This window comes from Ascaphus truei, chromosome 5 (assembly GCF_040206685.1).
Source record: "Ascaphus truei isolate aAscTru1 chromosome 5, aAscTru1.hap1, whole genome shotgun sequence".
NCBI classification, from domain to species: Eukaryota; Metazoa; Chordata; class Amphibia; order Anura; family Ascaphidae; genus Ascaphus; species Ascaphus truei.
In genome coordinates, this window is record NC_134487.1 from 4060290 (window position 1) to 4079086 (window position 18797).

The 18797-nt window shown below is 51.1% G+C and overlaps 1 protein-coding gene across 1 annotated transcript in view; it reads left to right on the forward strand.

The window, feature by feature from the left end:
- Positions 1–18797, forward strand: part of SBF1 (SET binding factor 1) — a 332728-nt gene that overhangs the window by 131554 nt on the left and 182377 nt on the right. Inside the window, 5 exon segments of the mRNA XM_075598895.1 lie at positions 1341–1454; positions 2244–2372; positions 6133–6231; positions 6312–6516; positions 7143–7255. Of these exon segments, the coding sequence (XP_075455010.1) occupies positions 1341–1454; positions 2244–2372; positions 6133–6231; positions 6312–6516; positions 7143–7255 (660 nt within the window).

Here is an 18797-nt window from a genome sequence, read left to right on the forward strand (position 1 = left end):
CATTGTGTTGCAGGGTGTGTCGGTGTGTGTAGTTGTGTCATTGTGTTGCAGGGTGTGTCGGTGTGTGTAGTTGTGTCATTATGTTGCAGGGTGTGTCGGTGTGTGTAGTTGTCATTGTGTTGCAGGGTGTGTCGGTGTGTGTAGTTGTGTCATTGTGTTGCAGGGTGTGTAGTTGTGTCATTGTGTTGCAGGATATGGAGGTGCGTGCTGTGTTCCTGCGGCTCTTCGCTCAGATCCTGCAGGGTGTGTCGGTGTGTGTAGTTGTGTCATTGTGTTGCAGGGTGTGTCGGTGTGTGTAGTTGTGTCATTGTGTTGCAGGGTGTGTCGGTGTGTGTAGTTGTGTCATTGTGTTGCAGGGTGTCGGTGTGTGTAGTTGTCATTGTGTTGCAGGGTGTGTCGGTGTGTGTAGTTGTGTCATTGTGTTACAGGGTGTGTCGGTGTGTGTAGTTGTGTCATTGTGTTGCAGGGTGTCGGTGTGTGTAGTTGTGTCATTGTGTTGCAGGGTGTGTCGATGTGTGTAGTTGTGTCATTGTGTTGCAGGGTGTGTCAGTGTGTGTAGTTGTGTCATTGTGTTGCAGGGTGTGTCGGTGTGTGTAGTTGTGTCATTGTGTTGCAGGATATGGAGGTGCGTGCTGTGTTCCTGCGGCTCTTCGCTCAGATCCTGCAGGGTGTGTCGGTGTGTGTAGTTGTGTCATTGTGTTGCAGGGTGTGTCGGTGTGTGTAGTTGTGTCATTGTGTTGCAGGATATGGAGGTGCGTGCTGTGTTCCTGCAGCTCTTCGCTCAGATCCTGCAGGGTGTGTCGGTGTGTGTAGTTGTGTCATTGTGTTGCAGGGTGTGTCGGTGAGTGTAGGTGTGTCATTGTGTTGCAGGGTGTGTCGGTGTGTGTAGTTGTGTCATTGTGTTGCAGGATATGGAGGTGCGTGCTGTGTTCCTGCGTCTCTACGCTCAGATCCTGCAGGGTGTGTCGGTGTGTGTAGTTGTGTCATTGTGTTGCAGGGTGTGTCGGTGTGTGTAGTTGTGTCATTGTGTTGCAGGATATGGAGGTGCGTGCTGTGTTCCTGCGTCTCTTCGCTCAGATCCTGCAGGGTGTGTCGGTGTGTGTAGTTGTGTCATTGTGTTGCAGGGTGTGTCGGTGTGTGTAGTTGTGTCATTGTGTTGCAGGATATGGAGGTGCGTGCTGTGTTCCTGCGTCTCTTCGCTCAGATCCTGCAGGGTGTGTCGGAGTGTGTAGTTGTGTCATTGTGTTGCAGGATATGGAGGTGCGTGCTGTGTTCCTGCGTCTCTTCGCTCAGATCCTGCAGGGTGTGTCGGTGTGTGTAGTTGTGTCATTGTGTTGCAGGATATGGAGGTGCGTGCTGTGTTCCTGCGTCTCTTCGCTCAGATCCTGCAGGGTTACCGCTGCTGTCTGCAACTTATCCGAGTCCACCCTGAGCCAGTCATTCGCTTCCACAAGGTCAGTGCGCGCGTCATGGTGTGCGTGTGTATGTCACGGTGTGCGCGCGTCATGGTGTGCGTGTGTATGTCACGGTGTGCGCGCGTCATGGTGTGCGTGTGTATGTCACAATGTGCGCGCGTCATGGTGTGCGTGTGTATGTCACGGTGTGCGTGCGTCATGGTGTGCGTGTGTATGTCATGGTGTGCGCATGTGTCACGGTGTGCGCGCGTGTATGTCACGGTGTGTGTGTATGTCATGGTGTGTGTGTGTATGTCATGGTGTGCGTGTGTATGTCATGGTGTGCGCGCGTCATGGTGTGCGCGCGCGTCATGGTGTGCGCGTGTATGTCACGGTGTGCGCGCGTCATGGTGTGCGTGTGTATGTCACGGTGTGCGTGTGTATGTCATGGTGTGCGCGCGTCTTGGTGTGCGCGTGTATGTCACGGTGTGCGCGCGTGTATGTCACGGTGTGCGCGGGTGTATGTTACGGTGTGTGCGGGTGTATGTCACGGTGTGCGCGGGTGTATGTTACGGTGTGTGCGCGTGTATGTCACGGTGTGTGTGTGTGCGTGCGTGTGTCACGGTGTGCACGCGTGTATGTCACGGTGTGCGCGGGTGTATGTCACGGTGTGTGTGTGCGTGCGTGTGTTACGGTGTGCGCGCGTGTATGTCACGGTGTGCGTGCGTGTGTCACAGTGTGCGTGCGTGCCCCATGCGCCCCTCTATTCCCCCGTCCGCCAGCGCCTCCCCTCGCGGGCGCACCCCTCTCCCCCCGAGTTTCTCACCCTCCCTTCCCCCTCCCCCTCAGGCCTCCTTCCTGGGTCAGCGCGGTTTGGTGGAGGACGACTTCCTGACGAAGGTACTGGAGGGAATGGCGTATGCCGGCTTTGTGACGGAGCGCGGAGCGCCGTACCGATCCCTGGACCTGTTTGACGAGGTACGGGGGCAGCAGCAGAGGGTGTCAGGACGGCACTAATATGGCGCCTCTGCCTTTCGGGGATCAAATGGTGGAGGCCGTCCGGCAGCCATAGTGTTAATATCCCGCGGGGGGTTTAATAATATGCCCCTGTATACTGTGCCCGCGTATACTCCCCCCACTCCCCCTCCTCGCGCCGTCTCCCCACTCTCCCCCTCCTCGCGCCGTCTCCCCACTCTCCCCCTCCTCGCGCCGTCTCCCCACTCTCCCCCTCCTCGCGCCGTCTCCCCACTCTCCCCCTCCTCGCGCCGTCTCCCCACTCTCCCCCTCCTCGCGCCGTCTCCCCACTCTCCCCCTCCTCGCGCCGTCTCCCCACTCTCCCCCTCCTCGCGCCGTCTCCCCACTCTCCCCCTCCTCGCGCCCTCTCCCCTCCTCGTGCCGTTTCCCCACTCTACCCCTCCTCGCGCCCTCTCCCCTCCTCGCGCCGTCTCCCCACTCTCCCCCTCCTCGCGCGCCCTCCCCCTCTCCTCGCGCGCCCTCCCCCCTCTCCTCGCGCCCTCTCCTCGCGCCCTGTCCCCCTCCTCGTGCCGTCTCCCCATTCTCCCCCTCCTCGTGCCCTCTCCCCTCCTCGCGCCGTCTCCCCCCTCTCCCCGCGCGCCCTCCCCCCCTCTCCTCGCGCGCCTTCCCCTTCTCCCCCTCCTTGCGCCCTCCCCCTTCTCCCCCTGCTTGCGCCCTCCCCCTTCTCCCCCTCCTTGCGCCCTCCCCCATTCCCCCTCCTTGCGCCCTACCCATTCCCCCTCCTTGCGCCCTCCCCCCAAGTCCCCCTCCTCGCTCCCTCCCCCCCAATTCCCCCTCCTCGCTCCCTCCCCCCCAATTCCCCCTCCTTGCGCCCTCTCCCCTTTCTTCCTCCTCCTCGTACCCTCCCCCCTCCTTGTACCCTCCCCCCTCCTCGTACCCTCCCCCCTCCTCGTACCCTCCCCCCTCCTCGTGCCCTCCCCCCTCCTCGTACCCTCCCCCCTCCTCGTACCCTCCCCCCTCCTCGTACCCTCCCCCCTCCTCGTACCCTCTGTGACGATAGCTTATCACAGGTTGTAATTTACACAAATTACTGGGTTTGATCTGAACGAGACTTAGATATGATAAAATATAATTTATTCCTTGATAAAGGTGAACACAACAGATATACAAATAACAGGCAAAATATGGACACTTACTTAAAATGGAAATGATGAAACAGTCATATCTGGACTGGCAGTTCATACAGCAATCTTCATAATCATCAAGACACCAAAGACATGAAAGACCTCTGGCATGAAGACATTGCATAGCGTTTCTCTCAGCAATCAAATGGTATAGAACAGACAAAGGATAAAGGGTTGGCCACAGATTATATACCTTTTGTAACCCTATCCTTAACATTAAGTACAGGTGATTGGTTTTCAATTACCTCTAGCCACTCACTAACATGGGAACATATTTTGATCCATGCCCCCCTGCTAGTTGGCACATGCGCATTAGCACTCTGGGGTCTCATTTCTGTAATCCCACATTTGCATCAGGAATGCCAGCTAGTCTACCAAACGGAATATCTGGCAGGAAACCCTTTGTTGTAAGGTGTGAAATGGGACACTTATAGCCTGCTCTGGTTTGAGTCATCTCCGCCCTCCTGTAAACAGTGTAGGTGATAAACTCCTTTGAACAGCACTTAAATTCTAGACATTGGGACGCTTCTCTGACCATCTGCTACCTGATGGCCAAGGGAATTTCCTCTGGTTTTTATCCATACCTTGGGACACAGTATTAAAGATAAAATACAAACATATTAAAATATCCGGTTCCGTTGGGTCCAGCAGGTCCAAACTTCCCAGTTCTCAATGCCGGAACTGGGACACCATATGGTCCAATTTGCAACTTGCTACGACCCTCGGAACCGGAGTTACACAAATACACCTTAAACCGTTTCCTATTTTAATACAAAAAACTCTGCTGTAAATTAAATCACTGTTTTTCACTAAATCCCCATTGAAAACAATGGGCTCCGCCGCCATAGACTTTCAATGGCAAACCGCCGCCGGCGGCGGCTATGGGAATCCGCCGCCATAGACTTTCAACGGCGCGACGCAGCCGTTGAAGTCAATGGGGGTTTTCCGCCATAGCCAGTCAATGGAGATTGGCCGCCATTGGAGTCTATGGGAAAAGTCCCGAACTTTCAAGGGGGTCCATACTCCGTCGGGTTGGTCCAAGAGGGTCAAGGATGGTTCTGCAGCGATGCCGGAGCAGTGACTGCAGGTACCCCAAACCCTGATCCTCTGGACCCTCCGGAACCGGAGCTATGGATTCCCAAATTTCAGCTTTTGACACTTAGCCGTTTTCTTGAGCTGTTTCTGCCGCCACCATTGGAACCTATGGCGCGACCCGCTCTTCTCGGTTTGACCCTTATCGGGGGTCCAGGATACGGGGACCCGGTTGTGGTCGAGTGGGGGGAGGTCTAGTAACTAGGGGCAAAAATAATTTTATTTCTAGGTGCTCTAGAACTGTTTATTCCCACGCCACTTGTCGTTGAACTTGACTGTTAAGTGATCAAAGCTCTCTTATTGAAAATGTATCCGCTTTGCGGTTTTGCGGTTTGGACGGCAGCCAACTCGTTCCTGGAAAGCTCCTTCGAGGATTCTCCATTGAAGTCAATGGGCCCATTGACTTACAATGGGAAACCGCCGCTCCTCCTCTCGGACGCCATCTGCTGGTCTTCACAGGAAACAGGACCCAAACAGCAAGATTCGCCATTGAAACACATGGAGCCTCAATGGCGGCTTATGGGACCCTGCAAAATGGTGCCTGAAAAGGCAGGAAAATTACACAAAGGGCTATACGCACTAAACAACTATTAACCCTTGTGCTCCCGGATGGATCCTAGTGTGTGTGTGATGCAGACACTGATATAACAATTAAACAGGGGAACAGGGGAAAACACATTTTCAGGTTATAACAAGGGTTAAATCACATTTCTGGGCCTCAGCCCAGTTAACCCCTTGTCTCCCTGGTGAGGTTAGAGGGTGGCCAATGGGGGTGTAACCCCTTTAATCCCGGGCCAAATCCTCCCCATCGTCACACCCTCCCCTTCTTCCCCCTCTCCCCCTCCTCGTACTCTCCCCCTCCTCGTTCGCTCCCCCCTCTCTCCCTCTTCATACCCTTTCCCCCCTTAACCCCTCCTCGTGCCCTCTCACACCTCTCTCCCTCCTTGCGCCCATCCTCCTCGCACCCCTCCCCTCTGATTCTCTGGCCCTCTCCTCGCCCCCTCTCCCTCTCACCGCCCCCTCTCCCCGCCCCTCTCCCTCTCCCAGCCCCCTTCTGATTCTCTCTCCCCCTCCTCGCGCCCTCTCCCCGCACCCTCCCCCCCTCTCCACGCCCCCTTCTGATTCTCTCTCCCCCTCCCTGCCCTCTTCTGATTCCCTCTCCCCGCCCTCCCCCCGCCCTCCCCCCTCCTCCCCTCCCGCCCTCCCCCCCATCTCCCCTCCCGCCCTCCTCCCCTCCCCCCTCCTCACCTCCCCCCCTCCTCCCCTCCTCCCCTCCCGCCCTCTCGCCCTCCCCCCTCTCGCCCTCCCCCCCTCCTCGTCCCCCCCTCCTCGCCCCGCCCTCCGCCCCGCCCTCCTCCCCCCCTCCTCGCCCCGCCCTCCTCCCCTCCCGCCTCCCTCCCACCCCCCTCCTAGCCCCCCCTCCTCTCCCCCTCCTTGCGCCCTCTCCCCGCCCCCTTCTGATTGTCTCTCCCCCTCCCGTTACTCAGTTGGTTGCGTACGAGGTTTGGCGGCTTCGGTACGAGGACGGCGGGCAGCAGAGCACCATGAAGCACGTGAGGGAGATAGCAGAGAAGTTCTATCGCAACGTACGTCCGGGAGAGCAGGAGGGGGGTGGGGGGCGCGGGGGGCGGGGCTATCCTGCTATCCATCCCTTCCCTCCCCGCAGGAGAACCCGTACCCCGCTGTCAGTATGCACAAAGTGCAGCGTCCGTCGGACAGCAGCCACCTCCGGCCGCAGCTCCGGCCCTTCCCAGTGGTGGACGAGAGTAGCGTTCAGTGGATCCTGGACCAGGCAGCGGCCAGGATGCAGAACGCCCCCCCCGCTGTGCGGGCAGAGAAGAAGTGCATGGTTCCCCCGGGACCCCCCATCGGTACGTGACCCCCCCTACTGCCAGAAATGGTTAGGGGCTGGAATTCAGCTCTCCCCCCCCCACTCTCTCCCCCCTCACTCTCTCCCCCCCCTCACTCTCTCCCCCCCTCACTCTCTCCCCCCTCACTCTTTCCCCCCCCTCACTTTCTCCCCCCCCCACTATCTCCCCCCCCACTCTCTCCCCCCTCACTCTCTCTCCCCCCCCTCACTCTCTCCCCCCCTCACTCTTCCCCCCCCCCCACTTTCTCCCCCCCCTCACTCTTCCCCCCCCCCCCCACTTTCTCCCCCCCCCTCACTCTCTCCCCCTCCTCACTCTCTCCCCCTCCTCACTCTCTCCCCCTCCTCACTCTCTCCCCCTCCTCACTCTCTCCCCCTCCTCACTCTCTCCCCCCTCACTCTCTCCCCCCCCTCACTCTCTCCCCCCTCTTCTCCCTCTCTCCCTCTCTCTCTTTCCCCTCTCTCCCTCTTTCTTTCCCCCTCTCTCCCCCCCTCTCTCCCTTCCTTCTCTCCCTCCTCTCCCTTCTCTCCCTTCCCTCTCTACCTTCCCTCTCCCCCCCCCCTCTCCCTCTTCTCCCCCTCTCTCTCACTCTCCCCCCCTTCACTCTCTCCCACTCCTTCCCACGGCAGCAGCGATTGTGGAGCGTAATGGCGGAGCCCTCACTAACAGCACGCGGCGCCTGGAGGTCGTGAGGAACTGTATCTCTTACATCTTCGAGAACAAGATGCTGGAGGCCAAGAAGGTGAGAAACGCCGAATAATCCAGGCCTTCTGTTACAATGTATGAATGAGAACTCACATAATCCAGCCTTCTGTTACAATGTCTGCATGAGAACTCACATAATCCAGGCCTTCTGTTACAATGTATGCATGAGAACTCACATAATCCAGGCCTTCTGTTACAATGTATGAATGAGAACTCACATAATCCAGGCCTTCTGTTACAATGTATGAATGAGAACTCACATAATCCAGGCTTCTGTTACAATGTATGCATGAGAACTCACATAATCCAGGCCTTCTGTTACAATGTATGAATGAGAACTCACATAATCCAGGCCTTCTGTTACAATGTATGAATGAGAACTCACATAATCCAGGCTTCTGTTACAATGTATGCATGAGAACTCACATAATCCAGGCTTCTGTTACAATGTGTGAATGAGAACTCCCATAATCCAGGCCTTCTGTTACAATGTATGAATGAGAACTAACATAATCCAGGCCTTCTGTTACAATGTATGCATGAGAACTCACATAATCCAGGTTTCTGTTACAATGTATGAATGAGAACTCACATAATCCAGGTTTCTGTTACAATGTATGAATGAGAACTCACATAATCCAGGCTTCTGTTACAATGTATGAATGAGAACTCACATAATCCAGCCTTCTGTTACAATGTATGAATGAGAACTCACATAATCCAGGCTTCTGTTACAATGTATGAATGAGAACTCACATAATCCAGGCTTCTGTTACAATGTATGCATGAGAACTCACATAATCCAGGCCTTCTGTTACAATGTATGAATGAGAACTCCCATAATCCAGGTTTCTGTTACAATGTATGAATGAGAACTCCCATAATCCAGGTTTCTGTTACAATGTATGAATGAGAACTCCCATAATCCAGCCTTCTGTTACAATGTATGAATGAGAACTCCCATAATCCAGCCTTCTGTTACAATGTATGAATGAGAACTCGCATAATCCAGGCTTCTGTTACAATGTGTGAATGAGAACTCACATAATCCAGGCTTCTGTTACAATGTATGAATGAGAACTCCCATAATCCAGGCCTTCTGTTACAATGTCTGCATGAGAACTCACATAATCCAGGCCTTCTGTTACAATGTATGAATGAGAACTCACATAATCCAGGCTTCTGTTACAATGTATGCATGAGAACTCACATAATCCAGCCTTCTGTTACAATGTATGAATGAGAACTCACATAATCCAGGCTTCTGTTACAATGTATGCATGAGAACTCACATAATCCAGGCTTCTGTTACAATGTGTGAATGAGAACTCCCATAATCCAGGCCTTCTGTTACAATGTATGAATGAGAACTAACATAATCCAGGCTTCTGTTACAATGTATGCATGAGAACTCACATAATCCAGGTTTCTGTTACAATGTATGAATGAGAATTCACATAATCCAGGTTTCTGTTACAATGTATGAATGAGAACTCACATAATCCAGGTTTCTGTTACAATGTATGAATGAGAACTCACATAATCCAGGCTTCTGTTACAATGTATGAATGAGAACTCACATAATCCAGGCTTCTGTTACAATGTATGCATGAGAACTCACATAATCCAGGCCTTCTGTTACAATGTATGAATGAGAACTCCCATAATCCAGGTTTCTGTTACAATGTATGAATGAGAACTCCCATAATCCAGCCTTCTGTTACAATGTATGAATGAGAACTCGCATAATACAGGCTTCTGTTACAATGTGTGAATGAGAACTCACATAATCCAGGCTTCTGTCACAGTGTATGAATGAGAACTCACATAATCCAGGCTTCTGTTACAATGTGTGAATGAGAACTCACATAATCCAGCCTTCTGTTACAATGTGTGAATGAGAACTCACATAATCCAGGCCTTCTGTTACAATGTGTGAATGAGAACACATAATCCAGGCTTCTGTTACAATGTGTGAATGAGAACACATAATCCAGGCTTCTGTTTCAATGTATGAATGAGAACTCACATAATCCAGGCTTCTGTTACAATGTATGAATGAGAACTCACATAATCCAGCCTTCTGTTACAATGTCTGCATGAGAACTCACATAATCCAGGCCTTCTGTTACAATGTATGAATGAGAACTCACATAATCCAGGCTTCTGTTACAATGTATGCATGAGAACTCACATAATCCAGGCCTTCTATTACAATGTATGAATGAGAACTCCCATAATCCAGCCTTCTGTTACAATGTATGCATGAGAACTCACATAATCCAGGCTTCTGTTACAATGTATGAATGAGAACTCACATAATCCAGGCTTCTGTTACAATGTATGCATGAGAACTCACATAATCCAGCCTTCTGTTACAATGTATGAATGAGAACTCACATAATCCAGGCTTCTGTTACAATGTATGCATGAGAACTCACATAATCCAGGCTTCTGTTACAATGTGTGAATGAGAACTCCCATAATCCAGGCCTTCTGTTACAATGTATGAATGAGAACTAACATAATCCAGGCTTCTGTTACAATGTATGCATGAGAACTCACATAATCCAGGTTTCTGTTACAATGTATGAATGAGAACTCACATAATCCAGGTTTCTGTTACAATGTATGAATGAGAACTCACATAATCCAGGCTTCTGTTACAATGTATGAATGAGAACTCACATAATCCAGGCTTCTGTTACAATGTATGCATGTGAACTCACATAATCCATGCCTTCTGTTACAATGTATGCATGTGAACTCACATAATCCATGCCTTCTGTTACAATGTATGCATGTGAACTCACATAATCCAGGCTTCTGTTACAATGTATGAATGAGAACTAACATAATCCAGGCTTCTGTTACAATGTATGCATGAGAACTCACATAATCCAGGCCTTCTGTTACAATGTATGAATGAGAACTCACATAATCCAGGCCTTCTGTTACAATGTATGCATGAGAACTCACATAATCCAGGCTTCTGTTACAATGTATGAATGAGAACTCACATAATCCAGGTTTCTGTTACAATGTATGAATGAGAACTCACATAATCCAGGCTTCTGTTACAATGTATGAATGAGAACTCACATAATCCAGGTTTCTGTTACAATGTATGAATGAGAACTCACATAATCCAGGCTTCTGTTACAATGTATGAATGAGAACTCACATAATCCAGGCTTCTGTTACAATGTATGAATGAGAACTCACATAATCCAGGTTTCTGTTACAATGTATGAATGAGAACTCACATAATCCAGGCTTCTGTTACAATGTATGAATGAGAACTCGAGAGCCTGGCAGACTATGGGAGGAACTCCGAGCCTGGCACATTGGCAGAGTAGGGTTAAGTAGCTGCTCACACCTGGGAGTAGGAGTTAGGTGGGCCCTGTGTCACTACACCTGGGAGTAGGAGTTAGGTGGGCCCTGTGTCACTACACCTAGGAGTAGGAGGTAGGTGGGCCCTGTGTCACCTTCCCTGGGAGTAGGAGGTAGGTGGGCCCTGTGTCACTACCCCTGGGAGTAGGAGGTAGGTGGGCCCTGTGTCACTACCCCTGGGAGTAGGAGGTAGGTGGGCCCTGTGTCACCTCCCCTGGGAGTAGGAGGTAGGTGGGCCCTGTGTCACTACACCTGGGAGTAGGTAGGTGGGCCCTGTGTCACTACCCCTGGGAGTAGGAGTTAGGTGGGCCCTGTGTCACTACACCTGGGAGTAGGAGGTAGGTGGGCCCTGTGTCACTACCCCTGGGAGTAGGAGGTAGGTGGGCCCTGTGTCACTACCCCTGGGAGTAGGAGGTCGGTGGGCCCTGTATCACTACCCCTGGGAGTAGGTAGGTGGGCCCTGTGTCACTACCCCTGGGAGTAGGAGTTAGGTGGGCCCTGTGTCACTACCCCTGGGAGTAGGAGGTAGGTGGGCCCTGTATCACTACCCCTGGGAGTAGGAGTTAGGTGGGCCCTGTGTCACTACACCTGGGAGTAGGAGTTAGGTGGGCCCTGTGTCACTACACCTAGGAGTAGGAGGTAGGTGGGCCCTGTGTCACCTCCCCTGGGAGTAGGAGGTAGGTGGGCCCTGTGTCACTACCCCTGGGAGTAGAAGGTAGGTGGGCCCTGTGTCACTACCCCTGGGAGTAGGAGGTAGGTGGGCCCTGTGTCACTACCCCTGGGAGTAGGAGGTAGGTGGGCCCTGTGTCACTACCCCTGGGAGTAGGAGGTAGGTGGGCCCTGTGTCACTACCCCTGGGAGTAGGAGGTAGGTGGGCCCTGTGTCACTACACCTGGGAGTAGGAGGTAGGTGGGCCCTGTGTCACTACACCTGGGAGTAGGAGGTAGGTGGGCCCTGTGTCACTACCCCTGGGAGTAGGAGTTAGGTGGGCCCTGTGTCACTACCCCTGGGAGTAGGAGTTAGGTGGGCCCTGTGTCACTACCCCTGGGAGTAGGTAGGTGGGCCCTGTGTCACTACCCCTGGGAGTAGTGATTTGGATCAGAACAACCGTCTGTAGAGTATCTGTCCCCGTCCTGATTAGTTTCCTACGTAGGTAATGCGTGCACTGAGATAAAATCACGCTGACACACGTTCAGTATGATAATGTCTGACTTTATTCCTACAGACCACGTTCATATATAGAGGCTGCATTGGGGGATTGTATGCAAAAGGAGCTCTTTCAGGTCTAAAGGTTGTGTGTAAATACACATGTCAGCATCTCATTGGTACTTGTTGGGTCTTTTCCTTGTAGGGTCTTGTTGTTGCAGTTTATGGTCCTGTTATTGCAGGTTTTTTGGACACATCAGCATTTGAGGGGAATTCCTCGGTGCCATCTTCCTTACTTGAAGGGAGGGGTAGCTGTGGTAGCCATTTTGAGTAAGGAATCATAGCAAAGTATTACAGATGAAGAAATAGGCATTTTATCCAATCCATCACAGTCCCCCCTTGAAATGTCTATTTCTGAGTCTGTCCCTAGATGTATACTAACTCATCTGTCCAGATGTGCCTGGGAACTCTTTTGTGCTGTACGTTAGACGAGTCATGGCTTGTCCATGACCCCCCTTGCCACAGACTTTGCACATAAGGAAGTCAGATGCTGTCCCTATGGATTTATACTATTGTACTTAACTGGGAGGGACTGTAACGGAGTAAATGGACCATCTTCCGAGAGTGGAGTATTATTATCTGACTGCAGAAAAAAGGTAGGAGTGCTATTGTCAACAGCTTTGGTCATGAACTTTTTAAAACATGGGAGAAAAAAGCAGACAATAATCCCAAGCAAGACAAAAATAATAACTATTGCGATGCCTATTTGGGCAAGAATCTTTTGCCATCCCGTCTTTCCTTGCTAGACCATTTTGTGGTCGGTATCCCCAATCTGTTCCCGTGTTCCATCCTACTGCTCCCCAGTAATCACATTCCTTTCCCCAGTAGAAATCCGTTACGCATATATAAGTGGACCTGAAACCGGAATTGCTGTATCGATTATATTGCCAATGTGTTGAGGGGCAGCGGACTATATTACAATAATCAAAGGAGAAGGTAGCTACATGAGTATTGGATGAATTATACCAAAACGTGACTACCCCTTCATATTGGGTGATAGCAATCTCTTGTGCCCCCCCTAGACCCAACAAGCAAAGGATATATAGCATCATTTTCCTTCTGAGGTGTCCTCGTTGGGAGCTGGAACCTTCTTGCAATGAGAGGCGTGTATCCAGGTGTTCTTGCCAGCTAGCTTGACTGATGTCGCTGTGGTCAACAGAACTTGGAAAGGACCATCATATCTGGGCTCTAGGGAATGTTTCCTTACAAATTTCTTCACAAGCACCCAGTCTCCGGGCACGAGTTTGAGTCCCGGTATCTAGATCTGGATCTGGAATAGAAGAAAACACTCGACCATGCATATTGGTTAGTTCTTGCGCTAGGGCAGTTACATATTTGGCCAAAACATTAGACTGCATCTGTAACTGCTGTGGGTAGTAACAACCAAGTTTGGGGGCAGTACCAAACAGTATCTTAAATGGGGATAGAGCATATTCCCCTCATGGGGTGTGGAAAGCAAGGGTGGTCCCTAGCGCAGACCAAATTTCTTTAGCTAACGTAGCAGTGAAAGCGGGGCCTTGCAAGGTGTTTCTGCGGTGGTTTTTCCACACATCCTGGGTTACACTTTGCACAAATTGTACATAATTTGCAGAAATTACTAGTCATTGGGGTAATTCCAGGCGCCACATAGTATTTGTCGATCAGTGCATTCATAAAAGTCTTTGAGAGATGTGCTGCTCCATGTGCCCATTGTACCACAGCAGGATACAGTGCCCGTGGCAGACAAAGTTTCTTTTTGTACTCATAAATTCCTTCTTGGGGCAATGCACCTCTTTTCTTCCAGCTTTCCTTTTCTTCCTTTGTTGTAGATTCTTGCAACTTCTTCAGATATTCTCGATTCACTGGGAGGTTCTGCATTAACGGAACCATCCTTGTCGTGTCCACTCGATCTTCCACTTCTCGTATCCCGCTGGCAGCTTGTTTTGCCGCAGCATCCGCCAGATGGTTTCCTCTGGCTTCTTCTGTGTTCAGTTTCCCATGGGCTTTACCTTCAGGATGGCCACATGGCTTGGAAGGAGTAGGGCGTCCATCAGAGCTTGTATGGCTGAGCTGTGTTTCACTGGTGTTCCTGCTGCTGTCAGAAATCCCCTGGTTTGGCAAATGACGCCAAAATCATGTGCTACACCAAAGGCATATCTAGAGTCAGTGTAGATATTCGCCGTTTGTCCTTCTGCCAGTTTACACGCTGCAGTGAGGGCTTGTAGTTCGGCTTCTTGTGCAGATGCTGTTGACGGTAGTGTGCTTGCCAGTAGGACCACAGAGTCTGTGGTGACCGCATAACCCGTATGGTAGGTGCCTTGTTGATCAGCATATCGAGAACCATCCACAAACAGGATTAGATCTGGGTTCTGTATCGGCGTTTCACTCACCGTGGGCAGATGAGCTGTTTCTAGTTTCATGAGTTCGAAGCAATCATGGGGTAGGTCGACTCCAGCTGTGCTTTGTTCTTGTTCGTGTCCCTGCACATCTCCCCCCTCGGGAAGTGGAAGAAGAGTGGAGGGGTTAAGCACTTGGCACCGGAGAAGGGTGACATTGTCTGGAATGAGAAGCGAGCATTGCAACCTGAGGTGTCTGGCAGCGGACAGATGTTTTGGCTGTGTCTGATTAAGAATAGCAGCAATGTCATGTGGTGTCAGGAGAATGAGGTCATGCCCTAGAACAATGTCCGAAGTTTTATCCAGCAGTGCTTGAGCAGCAAAGACAGCACGAAGACAGGACGGTCCACCACGAGCCACAGCATCGAGACGGCTGGAGTAATAACCAATAGGTCGACATCGGCCAGCGTGTGGCTGTGTTAACACTCCAGTTGCATGTCCATTTCGTTCTGATACGAAAAGCTTGAAGGGTAAATCATAGTCTGGGAGGCCCAAGGCAGGGGCAGAGGATATTACCTGTTTGAGAACAGTGAAATTCTTGGAAGCCTCTGGGGTCATCTGGAAAAAATTTGTTATTAAGACATCGTACAATGGTTGCATCTTTTACTGCTTGAGGATCTTGAACCATTCTATACTTATCAGGTTCACCCTTCGCGGTGCCTTTCTTCACAGGGAAAAGAGGGGTATTGCAGTTTACGGGGAAGCGGGGCCCCTTGTTTGAGCTGTACAACAATGGGTGGTACCCTTAGGTGCCCCATATCCTCAGGGCCTGTGGACCATAATTTGGACGGGATCCTATCCATGACAGCGGGTGGTATACTGGCAGCTGAGGGTTTGTCCGCTAATGCCAAAAGTATTGGAAGGGAACAAAGGGCAGAGACATCTGATTCCCAGAGCAGGGAGGTTACATCAATGGTGCCGTCCTCTGAGAATATTATGGAGGCCTGTAACCTGGATAAAACATCAGCGCCAAGCAGATTAAGCGGGCAGGTAGAGGGAACTACAAATCATGCAAATAGTTCAGGGTAGGGACCTATCTGCAGGGGTCGTGTTAATGGGCTAGAGCGCGGTGTGCCATCTACCCCCACACATAAAACATCAATATCAGACAAATAGGAAGGGTCAGGTATGTCTGCAGCTCTAATTACGCTCCTGGCTGCACCTGTGTCTACCAGGAAGGGGGTGAGGTGACATACATTATTGGGGCGCCTTCTACCTGCTTGGGCGTCTGCCCATATAACCTTGGGCAGCGGTCGGGTACTGGGGGGTGTCTGGGGTTAGTATTCCAGGTCATGTTTGCCTCCTGTGCAACGGCCTGTGACTCACTATGTGAGTCAAAACTATAGGGCGCACTGTAGTGGACACTGCTGCTGGGTCTGTGTGCTATTGTTGTGTCAGGGTAGACTTGAATCCCTAACGCTGGGGCAGTGATTGTTTGGGGTGAAAGGGCTGGCATCAGGGGCATTAGGGGCACAGTCGGGGTATAATTGAACCATCCGCCTGCATCACAGGATATAGTTGTGCTACATAAACAGTCAAAATTGGTTTATCATTCGTGGGCGGGGTAGTGGGTTGTATAGGTGGGGGTGCTGCTGGAGCTGGGAGCGAAGGTAACAAAGGAGTGAGCATAGATAAATCAGTCACACCACAATTAAAACAATCTTCCCTCCCTTTTCTATCTCCTGCTCGGTCCATTTTTCTCTGGACAGCCTTGGTAACATTAAACCAGGCTTCTGCTATCTTCAGCAGGTTGTTATCATTCAAAATTCCTCTCTTTTCTTTCAATATCTTTCGACACATTTCTGGTTGTAACCTGCCTTCTGCTGCAGTAATACTACATACTTTAAACAGCTTACTTGCTTTATTTTTTTACTTTATTATATTTACTTCTGTCCTGGCAATGATAAAATAAATGCAGCAGGGACCCTTCTGTCCCTCAACAGAATTATTTTGACTCATACTAACGTAAGGTATGTTTCCCTGTGGGATTCAAAAACACACAAGACTGCTCTCCCTGAACTTCTCCCTCCCACAGAAAAAGACCCCTCTTTCTAGTTGCCATTAGAACAGAAGGAAAAAGAATATTTTCTGGTTTTAAAAGACCCATTCGTGTGGCCAGCACGAACAAAGCCTTCAAAAATAAATATTACCAGGGCTGTCCCATTCTTTTCCGTTCTGTTCTCTCTCTCGGCCACTAGGTGGCAGGCTAAGACTCCTTTCCCTGTCTTACTTGCCTGTGCTCAAATGTTAAAACTGCACCTCTTTTTTTTATTTTTTTTTTCATCTACACTGCAATTACTAGCAAAAATGTCCTGCTTTTTTTTTTTTCTTCTTTCCCTTCACTTATAACACTTTCTTTCCCTTCCAAATAATATACACAGTATCTAATTGTATCCCAATTTCTGCGTATAAACCTTTCATAAAAAAAAAATAACCCTCAATACCAAGTTCCTCAACTATTGGCAAATCCACTTGCTATTTCTTTCCTATTCATTTTCTTTCTCTCTTTCTGCAAAGCGTACGTTAACGCGGAAAAAACAGGAGTTCGGGCAGTTTAACGTCTAGGGGTTATCGCCCAAGCACCTATGGGCTATCTCTTCTACTCTCAACAATCCCCACCCGTCCTCATGAATTCTCAACACTAATACACAAACACATTTTGGACATAACATACAACTTGATTACGAGAGAGGGAAAGGTTGTTCAGGGATCAATCGGCAGGATTCCGCGCAGTTACCAACCGTAACGTGCTAAACACTCCTTCCCTCGCAACGCGCCAAACCGCACAGTCACTACCGGGATTCCCGTGTTTCCTCTCTGAACCGACTATACCTTACTCCCCCTTTACCCCTCCTTCCACCAAGTTAACAACGTACAATGACACGACCTCTAGTCAGCCGACAAAAATCCCACTCCACTCCGGGCTCCCACTTGCGGCACTGACTAACACATATAACATGTAAACATATACCGGGTGACAGATAGTCTAGGTAACAGGTTTGAGTTTAAAACGGGCTCCGGGCAAGATATCTACCTGTCTTTAGGTGACCTTCGGAGAGCCGTATGAGACACAGAAATAGACCAACAGCGGAGACAGTGCGTATCGGTAGATAATAAATGTTATCTTACCGTACTCCAGAGGTGATCAGTCTCCTGCCGCGTCCGCACTTGGTCCACCCCGGTCCCTCTGCGCACGGCTGTCCGTTGGTTCAAAACCCAGAGCCCCACGTTGGGCGCCAGCTGATTTGGATCAGAACAACCGTCTGTAGAGTATCTGTCCCCGTCCAAATTGGTTTCCTACGTAGGTAATGCGTGCACTGAGATAAAATCACGCTGACACACGTTCAGTATGATAATGTCTGACTTTATTCCTACAGACCACGTTCATATATAGAGGCTGCAGTGGGGGATTGTATGCAAAAGGAGCTCTTTCAGGTCTAAAGGTTGTGTGTAAATACACATGTCAGCATCTCATTGGTACTTGTTGGGTCTTTTCCTTGTAGGGTCTTGTTGTTGCAGTTTATGGTCCTGTTATTGCAGGTTTTTTGGACACATCAGCATTTGAGGGGAATTCCTCGGTGCCATCTTCCTTACTTGAAGGGAGGGGTAGCTGTGGTAGCCATTTTGAGTAAGGAATCATAGCAAAGTATTACAGATGAAGAAATAGGCATTTTATCCAATCCATCACAGTAGGAGTTAGGTGGGCCCTGTGTCACTACCCCTGGGAGTAGGAGGTAGGTGGGCCCTGTGTCACTACCCCTGGGAGTAGGTAGGTGGGCCCTGTGTCACTACCCCTGGGAGTAGGTAGGTGGGCCCTGTGTCACTACCCCTGGGAGTAGGAGTTAGGTGGGCCCTGTGTCACTACACCTGGGAGTAGGAGTTAGGTGGGCCCTGTGTCACTACCCCTGGGAGTAGGTAGGTGGGCCCTGTGTCACTATCCCTGGGAGTAGGAGTTAGGTGGGCCCTGTGTCACTACCCCTGGGAGTAGGAGTTAGGTGGGCCCTGTGTCACTACCCCTGGGAATAGGAGTTAGGTGGGCCCTGTGTCACTACCCCTGGGAGTAGGTAGGTGGGCCCTGTGTCACTACCCCTGGGAGTAGGAGGTAGGTGGGCCCTGTGTCACCTCCCCTGGGAGTAGGAGTTAGGTGGGCCCTGTGTCACTACCCCTGGGAGTAGGAGGTAGGTGGGCCCTGTGTCACTACCCCTGGGAGTAGGAGGTAGGTGGGCCCTGTGTCACTACCCCTGGGAGTAGGTAGGTGGGCCCTGTGTCACCTCCCCTGGGAGTAGGAGGTAGGTGGGCCCTGTGTCACTACTCCTGGGAGTAGGAGGTAGGTGGGCCCTGTGTCACTACCCCTGGGAGTAGGAGGTAGGTGGGCCCTGTGTCACTACCCCTGGGAGTAGGAGGTAGGTGGGCCCTGTGTCACCTCCCCTGGGAGTAGGATGTAGGTGGGCCCTGTGTCACCTCCCCTGGGAGTAGGAGTTAGGTGGGCCCTGTGTCACTACCCCTGGGAGTAGGAGGTAGGTGGGCCCTGTGTCACCTCCCCTGGGAGTAGGAGGTAGCTGGGCCCTGTGTCACCTCCCCTGGGAGTAGGAGTTAGGTGGGCCC